The 12,641-nt window shown below is 35.5% G+C and overlaps 1 protein-coding gene across 2 annotated transcripts in view; it reads right to left on the bottom strand.

Moving 5' to 3' along the window:
* Nucleotides 1–12,641, bottom strand: part of VEGFC (vascular endothelial growth factor C) — a 115,020-nt gene that overhangs the window by 20,350 nt on the left and 82,029 nt on the right. For both annotated transcript variants that reach the window (XM_046648707.1, XM_046648708.1), the window contains exon 4: nt 1,203–1,354. In XM_046648707.1, coding sequence (XP_046504663.1) covers nt 1,203–1,354 — 152 coding nt within the window. The remainder of the gene's footprint in view (nt 1–1,202; nt 1,355–12,641) is intronic.

Raw genomic sequence — 12,641 nt, 5'->3', positions numbered from 1 at the left:
TTAGAATGGATGAGTTGTGCAGGGAGGCTGAGAGATGTGATGAGAACTCGCATCTACGATGTCAGGTGTATTGTCTCTGCCTGTATCAGCAGGAATTTATTCACAGATGCCTGTAAGATCTTTTCTTTCTCTTGTCAAGGAGGACAGATCTCCGTCACTCAAATTAGGCTATCCTTGCATTTTCCCTAAAGCGTCCCTAGAAAGATGAGGCCTTCCATCTGCCACATAAGCAAAGCAGCACAAAGAGGTTCAATGGGGAAAACTGCCACCCAGCATATCATAGTTATTGTCAGGTCCCCTAAAATGCAAGGTTTCCAAAAAAAATTTGTAACATATATGTTCATCCATTGATTTATCTATACTTTTGTTAGAAATGTTGACGTGATGAAAGTTTTCTTCATATGCACAGGATATCCTAAAGCACAAAGAGCTGCATCCTCATTTTGAGACAGACAGCAGAAAGTTCCTAGACCTCAGATGACAATGCATAATGATTCATTATAAACTATTCACAGAGTCCATCTTGTTGCTCTATCCAGGTCCTTCTATAGGATCAAATGAAGCAAATGCCGCCATTTACCAAACTAAAACACAGGATGGGAAGGAAATTTGAATAACAAATGTTACTTTGAATGTTAATTTGAAGTTATAGTAAGAGAAAATTCTTTCAAGTAATTAATCAATATCTCAATATTCAATCCTTGCTGAAATAAAAAATATGAATAGAAATATAGAGAAAAAATAATTGAGATTGAGAAAAGGCAACTGAATGCTAATAGATGTAAAATAATTTGTCTATATTTACTTTTTGTTTTGGACCAAAAATCTTATCAAGGCTTAAATGTTTTTAGCTTTAACATCATTTGTGAGTTGGAACAACTGATTTCAGGAATGTTTCATCAATTAGGCAAAATTAGTATGTATGAATATTGTACTATGTATGAATGTAGACAGTATGAATACTGATGGGATGTTATTCCATAGAAAAACTTAATTCTGAACAACTCTGTCTACAAAACGGGCTTCCCTGTTTAGTTTAATTTTATTTTCATGGTGCATTATTAAATTTGTCTTCTTTTATATTTGACGCAAAGTAAATGATAGCAAATTTCACAAAAATCCTTTTAATAAACTGTGTTTACTTGAAAATAATTTTCTATTGGTAGAGGATGCAGAACAAAACAGATTTAATTCATACTCACTGTGGCTGGGCGGCTGGCAGGGAGCGTCTAATAATTGAATGAACTTGTCTGTAAACGTCCAGTTTAGACATGCATCGGCAGGAAGTGTGATTGGCAAAACTGACTGTTACTGGTTTGGGGCCTTGAGAGAGAGGCACTGTAATTTCAAACAACTACAAGGAAGGGACAAAAAGAAGAAACAATTACATAGATGCTATAAAGCATTTTTATGGTAAATGTTGGAGCCCAAAAAGAGCGACATTAACTCTTTATAATCAGCTAGTGCTGCACAATACATGCAGGATGCTTAAGAATTTTACGATTACAACATAAAAACTGTTTGGTTCTAATCAGGTATCCTTAATCAGAGTAATAAATAGTCCATATGCTTATTGCGTGTCACTACTATAAAGCATATTAGAATTTTGATAACCAACTAATCGTTACAGAGCAGAGATATGGCAGACCAATGCGTTCAAGGAAAAAGAGATGTTTCTGAGTTCTAGGTTATTCCAGGGTTTGAAAAAGTGGCACAGATAAAAATATCTTTGTGACGTAAGAGCAAAGCTATTGGCCACACAAACTAGAAACGTTCGGTTAAATCCTATTTTATGTAAACTGAACACACAGCTTACATAAAATACATAGGTCACGAAATACATAGATGTAAAACTGATTTTCATTCCAAATTAATTTCTATGTCAAAGTAGTTTTACGTTTGTCTGAGATCTTTTATGAGTTGATTGTTTAAAAGAGAAAAAACGTATTCATTATTTAATAGACAAGGCTTTGTTTCTGCTATATTGATAAGAGCATTATGAAAATAATAAGTTTAAAATAAGGTAGGAGATTTTACATGATTGTGGATTAGAGTCTCAAAATTTAGTTTAACTAAAGTCTCAATTTGAATGCCTTATTTATGGAGAACTTCTCTTCCTTCTGAAAAAACAATGTTTTCAGTTGAATATACAAATAAATTAATGATTGAGTAAAACTAAGTGGATTTAAACTCTTAAGTTCTTAAAAATCTATATTAGTATCAGTAACAATGGTGAAAGTGAAATCCTGGCCACTAGCTGCTGATACGATCAGTTTGCAGTAATTTAACTACAGTTGACCCACGCGTTAGTCGCTGCCTTTATGGTAATTGGAGCAGTCTAAGAAAGATGACATGCTCCAGAGTCCTGTGACCTGACCCCTTGCTGTAATTTCATGCCAACAGTTGAAGATCATTAAAAATAGTTAGGGAATAGAATTAGTTGCCAATTTCGTCCATAAGCACAGGGAGATTTACTGAAATAAATTGCACATTTTCCTCATGTGAAATATATTCATTCTATATTCCTTTAAAAATTCAGCTACTTTCTTAGCATAAGTGCCTTAGGAGGAACGGGCACAGGATCACACCCACACAGGGCACCTTTTTTAGCAACCCTACTTATAAGTTGCGTGAACTTGGAAAAGTCATTTAATTTCTCTAAGCTGTACATTTCTTTCAAAATGAGTAAACTGAGGATAACATTTGACCCATTACTTCATGGGACTGTTATAAAAATTATGCAAGCTAATGTATAGGAATGTGCTACGTATATTGATTGTTTCATAGATTTAAGTGTTTATTAATATTTGCATATATTCCAGATTCTAGACATTCTCCATAACACTGTCTCTTCTACATACATTAACTCAACACATGACCTCCACGTATCCCAGTACTATGATTTTGACCAGTTTCTTCTCTACAAAGACATTGGTTTACGTGGTTTGGAACAACCTTTCATTAGGTGAAATGTCACACTGGCAGAAATCTTTTGCACTATGTGTAACTATTGGGAGAGAGAGAATTTTGCATGTCTACATATGCTACAGTTTTTCTTATTTCTTATGACATCTCTGGACCCTACATTAAGAAATAGCATTATAGAAGAAATCTAAAGTGGTTTAGAAAATAAGCCAATATGTCAATAAATAAGAAAATAAATTGCTAATTTAATTTTTATATTTGTATAATTTATAATTACTTACTTAAACTCTCTGACAGTGGAAATGGTAGGAAGATGGACAGGTCAGTTCACAAAAGCCTAAGAATTTATGTAATAGGCAGTTAGATATATGCGCCTAGAGTTTAAGAGAGCCATTTAAAAGTCATCCACATTAAAGCTGTAACAAGTCTTGGGCAGTGATGAGATTACTTGGTGAGACCACTCTGAATGAAAAGAGAAAATGCCTAACAATAGAAAACTGGGGAACAGCAACAATTCAGGGGTGAAAAAAGGCAAATAACATGAAAAAGTGTGACATGAAGATGGAGAATCAGGAGGGGGTACTGTTAAGCCAAGGGAAGCCAAAGAAAGAGAGGAGAGCTTCAAAAAGGCGGCGTGTGTGGTCACAGGGTGAAATGTCTCAGGGAAACCCAGCACGATAAGGATTGAAGGAAGACACTGGGTACCAGAAGTGGCTGTAAGGACTGTGGCAGGGCGGGGGCTGTAGGACAGGAACAGTGGTGGGAATGGAGAGACAAGAAGAGAGGCCCAACATGACTGGAGGGAAAGGGCTCAGAGGGCTCAGGCCACAGGGAACATTTTTGCTTACAGAATACATGTAATCATTGTAGGATTTGGCACTGTCTCAAGTGACACAAGGCAGAACAGAGCCTGACAGAGAAGGATAAGGCACTGTTTGAGATAACAGCTATTGTAGAAGAGTTGATGATGCTTTCCCACCCCCAGGCCTCAGTAGCATCACTCCTACTCTCAGTGACTGCTGCCATTCCACACTCCACCCTGGCGTGTTTTCCAAAGGGAAAGAGATCACAGTGAGCAGTGTCAGTGATCGAGGATAAACTGCAGTCATTCCTGGGTGGACAATGTCCACAGTCAGGACCAGCCCATAAGTGGTCTTCAGGAACTGGGGCTTTGAAGAATGTTCTAGCAAGATGGAGAACAGTTAAATGCACATTAGGAAAAGTTCCTGGAAAAATAAGTCTGGCTTTACACTCCTAAAGGGTGGAAGAGGCTTGTGTTGGTAAAGACACTAACTAAAGGATAAAGGAACAGGAAGACAGGCACTAAAAATAATTCACTGTTTACAGAATTGTTTTTTTCCTGAAGAAGAAGACTCATAAGCCTTAAAATTACAGTACAGCTTGAGAGAAAAATCGACCTCCAGTTAACTAGTTAGGTAAAGGGAAGTTAAATTTTACTTATTGATGTTTCATTTCTCTAGTTTGAGTCTAAGTAGGCAATTGGCCGGCTGAATTCAGTTCATTTGATCAAAAAGAATAAATAGGCTAAAATAATTAAAGTAAAAAAAGCCCTTTCCTCTCCTGAAACACATCTTCCATCTCCAAATTTGGACCTGAGTTTTTCAGGATGTTTTCTTAATTCACTAATTGATTGTGTCGGGACAGAAACTTTTAAGGGTCCAGAGAAAGATGCCTTTGACCAATATTCAAAGTAGGAAGATTCGTGACAATTGACTTTTATTTACCTGTCAACTTCAGAAAAATTAAGAACATCTACCGAGAGGGGTCGTGTGTGTGTGTACATTAAGACATCATCGTACTCACGCTCGCTCATATCAGACACCAAAGAGGCCTCTTTCATTTTCCAGTTTCTTTCTGTACTAGTCTTAAGTGTGCAAATCTACAGAATTTTTTTTCACTTAAAGTGATTAAATAAGGTTTCTAAGATCTTTTTAATAAATACAGTAAATTCCATTTTCTTCTTTACAGACCAATTTGTGAATTTTGTATAGCTATATTTAATCCCTATGTTACTTAAAATATCCGTAGGCCTTTTTCCCTAATCAGTTAGCATGTGCTCAGAAAACTTTTTTGAACTGAAAATATATTAATGATTAGAATCACATTATAAATTCACATGTCCCCCTCTCAAAATAAAAAAATATATTTTTCAAACAACTGGCCACTTTCCTTCTCTAGAAGGGAAGTTCTTACAGCTTAGAGAGATATAAGAACAACCAAGAGCTTAGTCTTGAAAACAGATGGACACTAATTACAGTTTTGCATCTGCAATTTACTATGTCTGCAACTTGCAAAAATTATCTTTCTTTAGCCTCCATTTCACTATCTATAAAATAGGGATAATAATGGTGGTGATTTCATAGTAATAATGTTGTTTGGATTCTTCAAAATTGAGTTGAACCTTTGTTAGAGGGATTTCAAAATTTTTGCTTGTTTAAAATCTATCTTTGTTTAGATTTCAATAACTGCTTATTGAGAACTCATAACATCCAAGCCCTAATCACCTCGCTAGACCCTCAAGATAACAGTCATCGATCAATGACTCTTGGCCCTATAACTCGTAGTTAAGCAAAACCAACCATAAGAAGGAATTAGAAAAAACTTTATGATATTATGTTAGAATTTGTTAAATATCAAATAGTTTACCACAAATGTTACTAGTGAGCAAGAACCTGCAGTTTAACTATTCTGAAATCTGTGCTTGCCACTGTAGAAAGATCTGAACCAACACAATGACTATATATTTTCTCTCAAAAGAGCCACAGTCTATGCAAACATATCACTATTTGAAACAATAAACAGAGTCTTTATATTTTAATAAAGTAAGAATCCTTATACCACTGTCAGACTGTTTTGGTGCTTGAATGTGTGCACAATAGGACTTTCTACTCTAGATTTAAGCTCAGAATGCAAACTTTTATGTTCAGCATTAGCTAACATCTCCATGTACATGTGTGTACTTAGTAAATACTAATTGATGATGATGACATAATTTGATATTTTGAACATGATGATTTTCCTAGAATAGTTTTATACTAGACAGGCCACTGCTGTTGAACAATAGATGATATTTAGGATCTAAGTAGTAATAAAATTCTTATGCAGCCTGATGCTACACTATGCTAGTAATATATGCCTATTAGAAGAGTTGCTGGTTTTAGAAAAGATCAAAAGGACTTATATAATGAGAGCATTTAAACAAGGCTGGAAATTGAACAAAACATCTGTTGTGTATTCTGTAAAACTGTAATAAACAAGAGGAAATGGCAAGCATTTCCAACTGAGAGGTTCCCAGTTGTTATCTGCTAGAATTCTGTAATAAGAATATTTAATAGTCACTTCTCACCAACAAGAATGGACTTAAAGTCAAGCCACATCTTGAAACAATAGGTTGTTTACACCAGCATAGCAACAGTTGTAAAGCAACAATTCCTACTTCTACTTATCTTGCAGGCTATTCAAGAAAAAGGTGTAGAATTTCCCTACTGAGAAGATCCTACACTATAGTTCAGTACTAAATTCTAAAGAAATGTTTGTGTGAATAAAAATATGACACAAAAAAATGACTTCTTTTACAACATCTTTATACCCAGAAATATAACCAGCTTCTCTTCAGAGCATAGTATCTTACTACCATATTTAATTTAAATATTCCCACCTTGAGTCCATTAATTAACTATAGAAACAATCTGTTGCCTCAGGAGAGCATGATTAATAACTATAAAATCAGATAGAAAACCTGTACTACATTTAAAGAAATAATCCTTAAGAATAGGAAAAGGTGAAAATTGAGGGTTCATTGTTAACATTTCAACTGAGTATATCAACCACACGGCCCACTACCAAGGGCATATGGAAGTTAAATTGGGTCTGGGAAGAACATGAGATGGCAGATTTTAACAGATTTACATGTAATATTGAGTTAATTTTAACATATTGTTATACATAAAATGTATATACTGTGCTACAATGAAAATAAAAACCCTAATTCAGGAGTTTTAGAAATACCGAATAAAATTTGTGCATATCAGTACCTTGAGTTGGAAAAATGTGATATTTTAGTAGATGCATTAACTTTTTTCTTAAGGCAAATGTTATTCTTAAAGAAACTTCTGATAAACCAGTTATTCGTGTAGAGTTTTTCCACATCTGGATAAAACCTGATTTCCAACAACTGTGCTTGCCAAATATTAATTAGCTAAAGATTCAAAACAAACCACATTCTACTTGTTGAATACACATGAATGTAATAAATTAATCTTCCAGACTACAGTGTTCTGTTTAATTAATGGAAGAACCATCTCTGTCTCCAGTGCAAAATAACACCTCTAAGCTTCACTCCACAGTAGCACATTTTACTTAAGTTTTAATAAATTTTGCTGTAAAAGAAAATTTTATGAAACCCTTAGTTTAACTCAAACATAATCTGGAATGCTTTTGCTTACATGCTTACATTATTTCTTTATAAAATAATAAAAAAATAGCTGTTTCTTTTGAAGATGGCAACATAGGATTTTAAATAATGCTGTTCATGTATATCAGAATGAGCCAGAGGCGGACTTGCTCCAGACCGGGCTGGCCTCGTCAGTCGGCACTAACGAACACAGCTGAGAGGCTAGAGTTTCTTCAGCGCTAAGACCAAGATTTCCAGGCAAGTCCCATGGATTTAGCAGTTCTTCTTTTCTCATTTCTATTTTCAGTGAAACTCTGTAAGGTAAATACTAACATTTAAATAACTTTTTAATCCAAATGTTTGGCTCAAAAGCAGATGACTTTCCTCTGTTTCTATTTGTGTCATCAAATAATTTACATTCTGCAAAATTCACTTTCTACTTTTTGGTTATATCTCTTAAATACACAACTCCTCAGAAGATATACTTAAAGCATATGTTTATGGAAGAGGTCAAAAAGACGTCCAGTCTACTTAACTTCTCACAGTCACTCAGATAGCAGTTGGGGAGGACTTTGAACCCGTTGCTCTGAATGTGTTCATGTTGGAATGCTCAGTGCATATGGTTTTACTTTTCAGCTAACGGCTGGCGTCCTCACACATTCTGATAACCTGCCCTTTCATGGAGCCCCATAAAAAAATGTCTATGAAGTTTCTATAAAACCTTGGGTTTTACATTAACCAAGGTACATTGTCCTTACAATTTATATGATTCTAATTGGTTACTTTTGTTGCTAAAAGATGCATCTGGAACTCCTTTAACTAAACAAAAACTCTTTTTTTCCCTCAGAAAATACAGTAGTAAGAAATTTCCTTTTATCTTTGAAAGAAATTATCACATGCTCCCATTTATACTACATGGAAAATATAATAAAATAAATAAACTCAGGAAAAGGTATTACTTCAGGACAAGCTTTTACAAGCCACAGTAATAGTAAAATGTGTTAAACACAAATGAAAACATTGCCTTCAGGAATTTCATGCCCTGCTCTCTCTCGGTCTGTAAACCTCCTTAATATGCATTTCCACAAACCTTGGCACTTCTCTTTCACAACACTTGGACGACTTTTCATTACTGGATAAATGCTGCTTTTCCCGCTAAATTGTAAGCTCCATCAGTGTAGCGTCCATACATCACTGTATACCCATCGCACAGCAGAGGGTGAAGCACCACATACTTGCTTAATTGGATTTAACTTAAAATTATCCCTTTTACTATTAAAAAATTCTGAGTGGATTGTTTGGGTGGGAGAAGGGTATGATATCACAAAATCAAAGGGAGAAATGGATGGGGCTATCAGTGATTGAATACTGGCTTTCCCTCTTCTCTCCTGATATATGAATCCTCTAAGTAGTAACCACCACACCAGGGCTTCAAACAACATTTATTGATGTGATGTTTCCTCCCAAATCTATAGCTAAAGATCCAACTACCACTGTAGAATTCTAGAATTTATATGTCCAATCTTCTTCTGGTGTCTCCATATTCAAAACTCTACCTTTGACCCCAAATCTGCTCCTTTTATTTAAGTATTCATTCTGTTTAGTGACAACTACTATGCTACACCCCAGGGGAATAACCAAACACAATCTTTGCTTTCATGGAATTAAGAGCCTAGGTAATAAAACAATCTGACAGACAGGTAAGGTAATGATGCTAAAATATGGGCAATAAAGGGTACTATCAGAGCATATAACAGGCTGTCATGGAAGTGACATTTATGTCTAGGCCTAAGGTTGGCTAAAAATTAGCTAGACAAGTGGGGAAAAGGGGGATGGAGTATAAGAAGATGTTTCAAACCCAGGGTACAGTATTGTAATGACTTGGAGGTAAGAGATATTGACATAGTTTAAGGAGTAAAAGAATTTGGGTACTTGTGGAAAATAGCAGTTGAGGGAAAGAGCATTGAGGCTGCAGATTTAGGTAGCAGCGAGATGATGGATAGCTCAGTAAACTATGCTAAAGGATTTAACCTAAAGAAGAGTAACGCTCAAAATATTTAACGACTTAGAACATTTGTGTCAACCAACCAGAACAGATGCTAGAGCAATCCAATTAGAAAAGACTAGCTTATCAACAGACTAGCTGAATGCTGGCTCAGTCTCAATAAGGCAATGTTACTCAAGAATTTCGAGCAGTATCTGATTTATCATTTAGAAAAGAAAAAACTACTGCCATAATGTGGCAAATGGATTGGAGGGAAGTAAGAACGGAGGTATGAGACCGGTTATCAGGCTTGTCCTGTGGCTGAGATCAGAGTGGATCAGTAGAAGGAAGACATTACATGGATTCTAGAGATGTTTGGAAGATAGACTTAACAGGAATTATTGACTGGGCTTTCAGTCCAAGGAAGAATAACTTGAACTGAGCCACTAGATGAATGGTGCCATTTACTAAGACAGAGAATACCGGAAAAAGAAGAAGATTTACTTACTTGCTTATTATTTGTGAGGGTGGATGGGCATCAGGGGACTAGGTCATAACTCCAGTGTCACACAGATTGATTTTGACCTTCTGAAGAAAAGCTAAGTCACAAGGTTGAGTGGGTGGTATGGAAAACATGAGAGAAGTCTGAGCCGGAAATAAAGATTTGGGAGTAGCCACCATGAAGAGCAAAGAGAAAGATGAGGAAACCTGAGGAGGGTGTGGAGTCAGAAAAGAAGGTGTCTTGGGGCAGAACCCTAAGGAATGAGTACCTCAGTTTCAATTAACTTCAAGTTTTTAATCACAAAAATCTGCAAATCTTTAAAAAATTGAAAGGCTAAAATGAAAACTACTCTGCTGTTATAATGATACATTTCAAAACACGACTGCTTTGCAGATCAGAATTTATAAGAATTGTGCTTATTGTAAATATCAAGTCTATCAAAAAGGATCAAAACAAAACTGAAAAACAACATAAGTCAACAACAAGAAACCAGACAGACTTCAAAAATTTTATAGGTAAATCCTGATTTTTTCACGTGAGCAGATGACTGGGACAAAGTAGGTAAAATTAATCAACATCATACATCTATTATAAGAGTAATCCTAAATTCTGTGAAGCCTGGAGGTGCAAGGAGATGAAATACAGTGAGAATTGATTCCACATGATCTAAAAGAGACAATTTTTTTATAGAAAAAAATCATATTTGATGTTTAAGTACTGAGGATACTGGACCAAATTTTATTTCACCTACATGTACCTTAAACTTAGCTCTAAATGCTCTTTTTAGCCCTCAAGCCTGATAATTTCTAAAGCCTAACCTCTTTAAGCTTCCAACTTGACAGAGCAGCTTGTAGGCTGTTGTGCACACATAATTATCCTTGAATGAATACTTCCACTCTGAGACCAATTACGTGAACATGGGATCTAATTAGACCAACATAGGGAATAAACATGCAGCGGTCACAGAAAAACCACTAATGGTTAACTGAAGACTGAATGTCTTTATTTCCCTTACTAACAATGTACTGATCTGTTTTCCAAGTTCAGATTTACCTAAGGTACACCTGTTATCTATCTGGCACATATGTAGAGTGACCATGTACTTACTAAACCAACAGTAAGAGGAACAGTATGTTGACTTTTGCTCATATTAACTAGACTGGGGAAAAAGGGGGAGAATTTTCTCTGTTTGTTAAAGAAACAGATATGTTTAAAAGATTGAGCTAAAATTTATAGCATACACTTTTGTTAGGCAAAAAGATCAGATTATTTAAAAATTACACACGTGAGTTAATCAACTATTTTATCATTATTAATCTTCGAGGCAGTAGTTTTAAAATCTGGTTCCACAGATGAAGACTAGGGTAAAGGAACCAATTCCCTGAAACTGTGGAAGAAAATGCTGTGGATGTGTCTATATTTTCATTTTTTCTAGTGAGAGGGTTCATAGTTTTTATGTGGTTCTAAAAGGGGTTGTACACTAATTCTGTGGTAGGCACTCAGGTAATTAGTGAACAAAACCGACCTATTTTTGCCTTTATGGAGGAGGTAGACATTAATCCAATAATTATGGCTATATTATTATAAACTATATGATTATAAGCTATCGTAAGTGCTATGAAAGGGAATATGGGAAACTATAAAACATTTAAAAGAAATTCTGGGTCTAATCAAGGAGCCCAGAAAAATCTCCTCAAGGAATTCCTTGAACCACATGACACTTGAATTGAGATCTGAGGGACTGGCACCTGGGCAAGAATGAGACTAGAAAGTCAAGATGACTTAGAGGTGTGTGCAAAGGCTCTGGGGCTGAGGGAGCACGGGGGTTCCCAGAAATTGAAGGAGGCCTACAGCCTCGGAGGCACAAAAAGTTAGGTCAGGGGATAGTTATGTTAAATGATGATGTAGAGAAAGGCAGAGGCAGACATCCAAGGCTGCGTCAAAGATTTTGGTCTTATTCTAGGAGCAATGGGAAATCACTGAAAGGCCTTTATGCTGGGGACTGACAACATCGGACTTGTGTCTTCAAAAAGATCATGTCTAGGGGCAATTTAGAGAATAGATTAGGAAGGGGGACAGGGAAGTAGGGAGAGCAGAGAGGATGCTATTTCATTAGTTGGAAAGAACATCAAAAGTATCCTGGAGTACAGAGATGGTGGGAGACATGGGGATTCAAGGAATTTGGGGGATAAAATTAACATTTGATTTGATGACAGACTGAATATGTGAAAAGAGAAGGGAGATGTCAGAGACCACCCCTACGTTTCTGCCTAGAGATGAAGTGAGACAACGAAAGCAGTAAAACTAGAAGACCAGGTGATTTTCAGTGTTGCTATGTTGGGGGTGAGTTTGGTGTTGGGGAGAAAAAGCTTGTCTGAGGAACTATTACACAAAACATTTGGGTATCAGTATCTAAAGAAAATATATTTTGAAATATTCACTTTAAATATTAAACTAATATTAAATCAATATTACTCTATAAAGCTTGAGATATTTTTAAAAGAAGAGTCATTTAAAAACATTTTCTCTGTATTAACTTAAGGCATAACAGAAGAATTTGTCGAAGAAATTAGTAATGAAAAATAGCTTTGAATATTGTCAGTGGGAAACTGATTTTCACCAACAAAATAAATTAACTATAAAAAAACAGGAGTTTCAAGAAATGAAGAAACAAGAAAATCCCAACACTGCAGTGGTTATTATTCAACTCTACATCTTTACAATACAAGTGCTTTGAAAACAAAATTTCATCTAAAAACCAAATTCAATAAGACATTCCGAAATGATAAATAATGAGCTCTTAATAGACATATTTT

Source organism: Equus quagga, chromosome 22 (assembly GCF_021613505.1).
Source record: "Equus quagga isolate Etosha38 chromosome 22, UCLA_HA_Equagga_1.0, whole genome shotgun sequence".
In the NCBI taxonomy this organism is placed as follows: domain Eukaryota; kingdom Metazoa; phylum Chordata; class Mammalia; order Perissodactyla; family Equidae; genus Equus; species Equus quagga.
The sequence above is the reverse complement of the archived record's forward strand: the minus strand, read 5'-3'. Positions and strand labels throughout refer to the sequence as shown.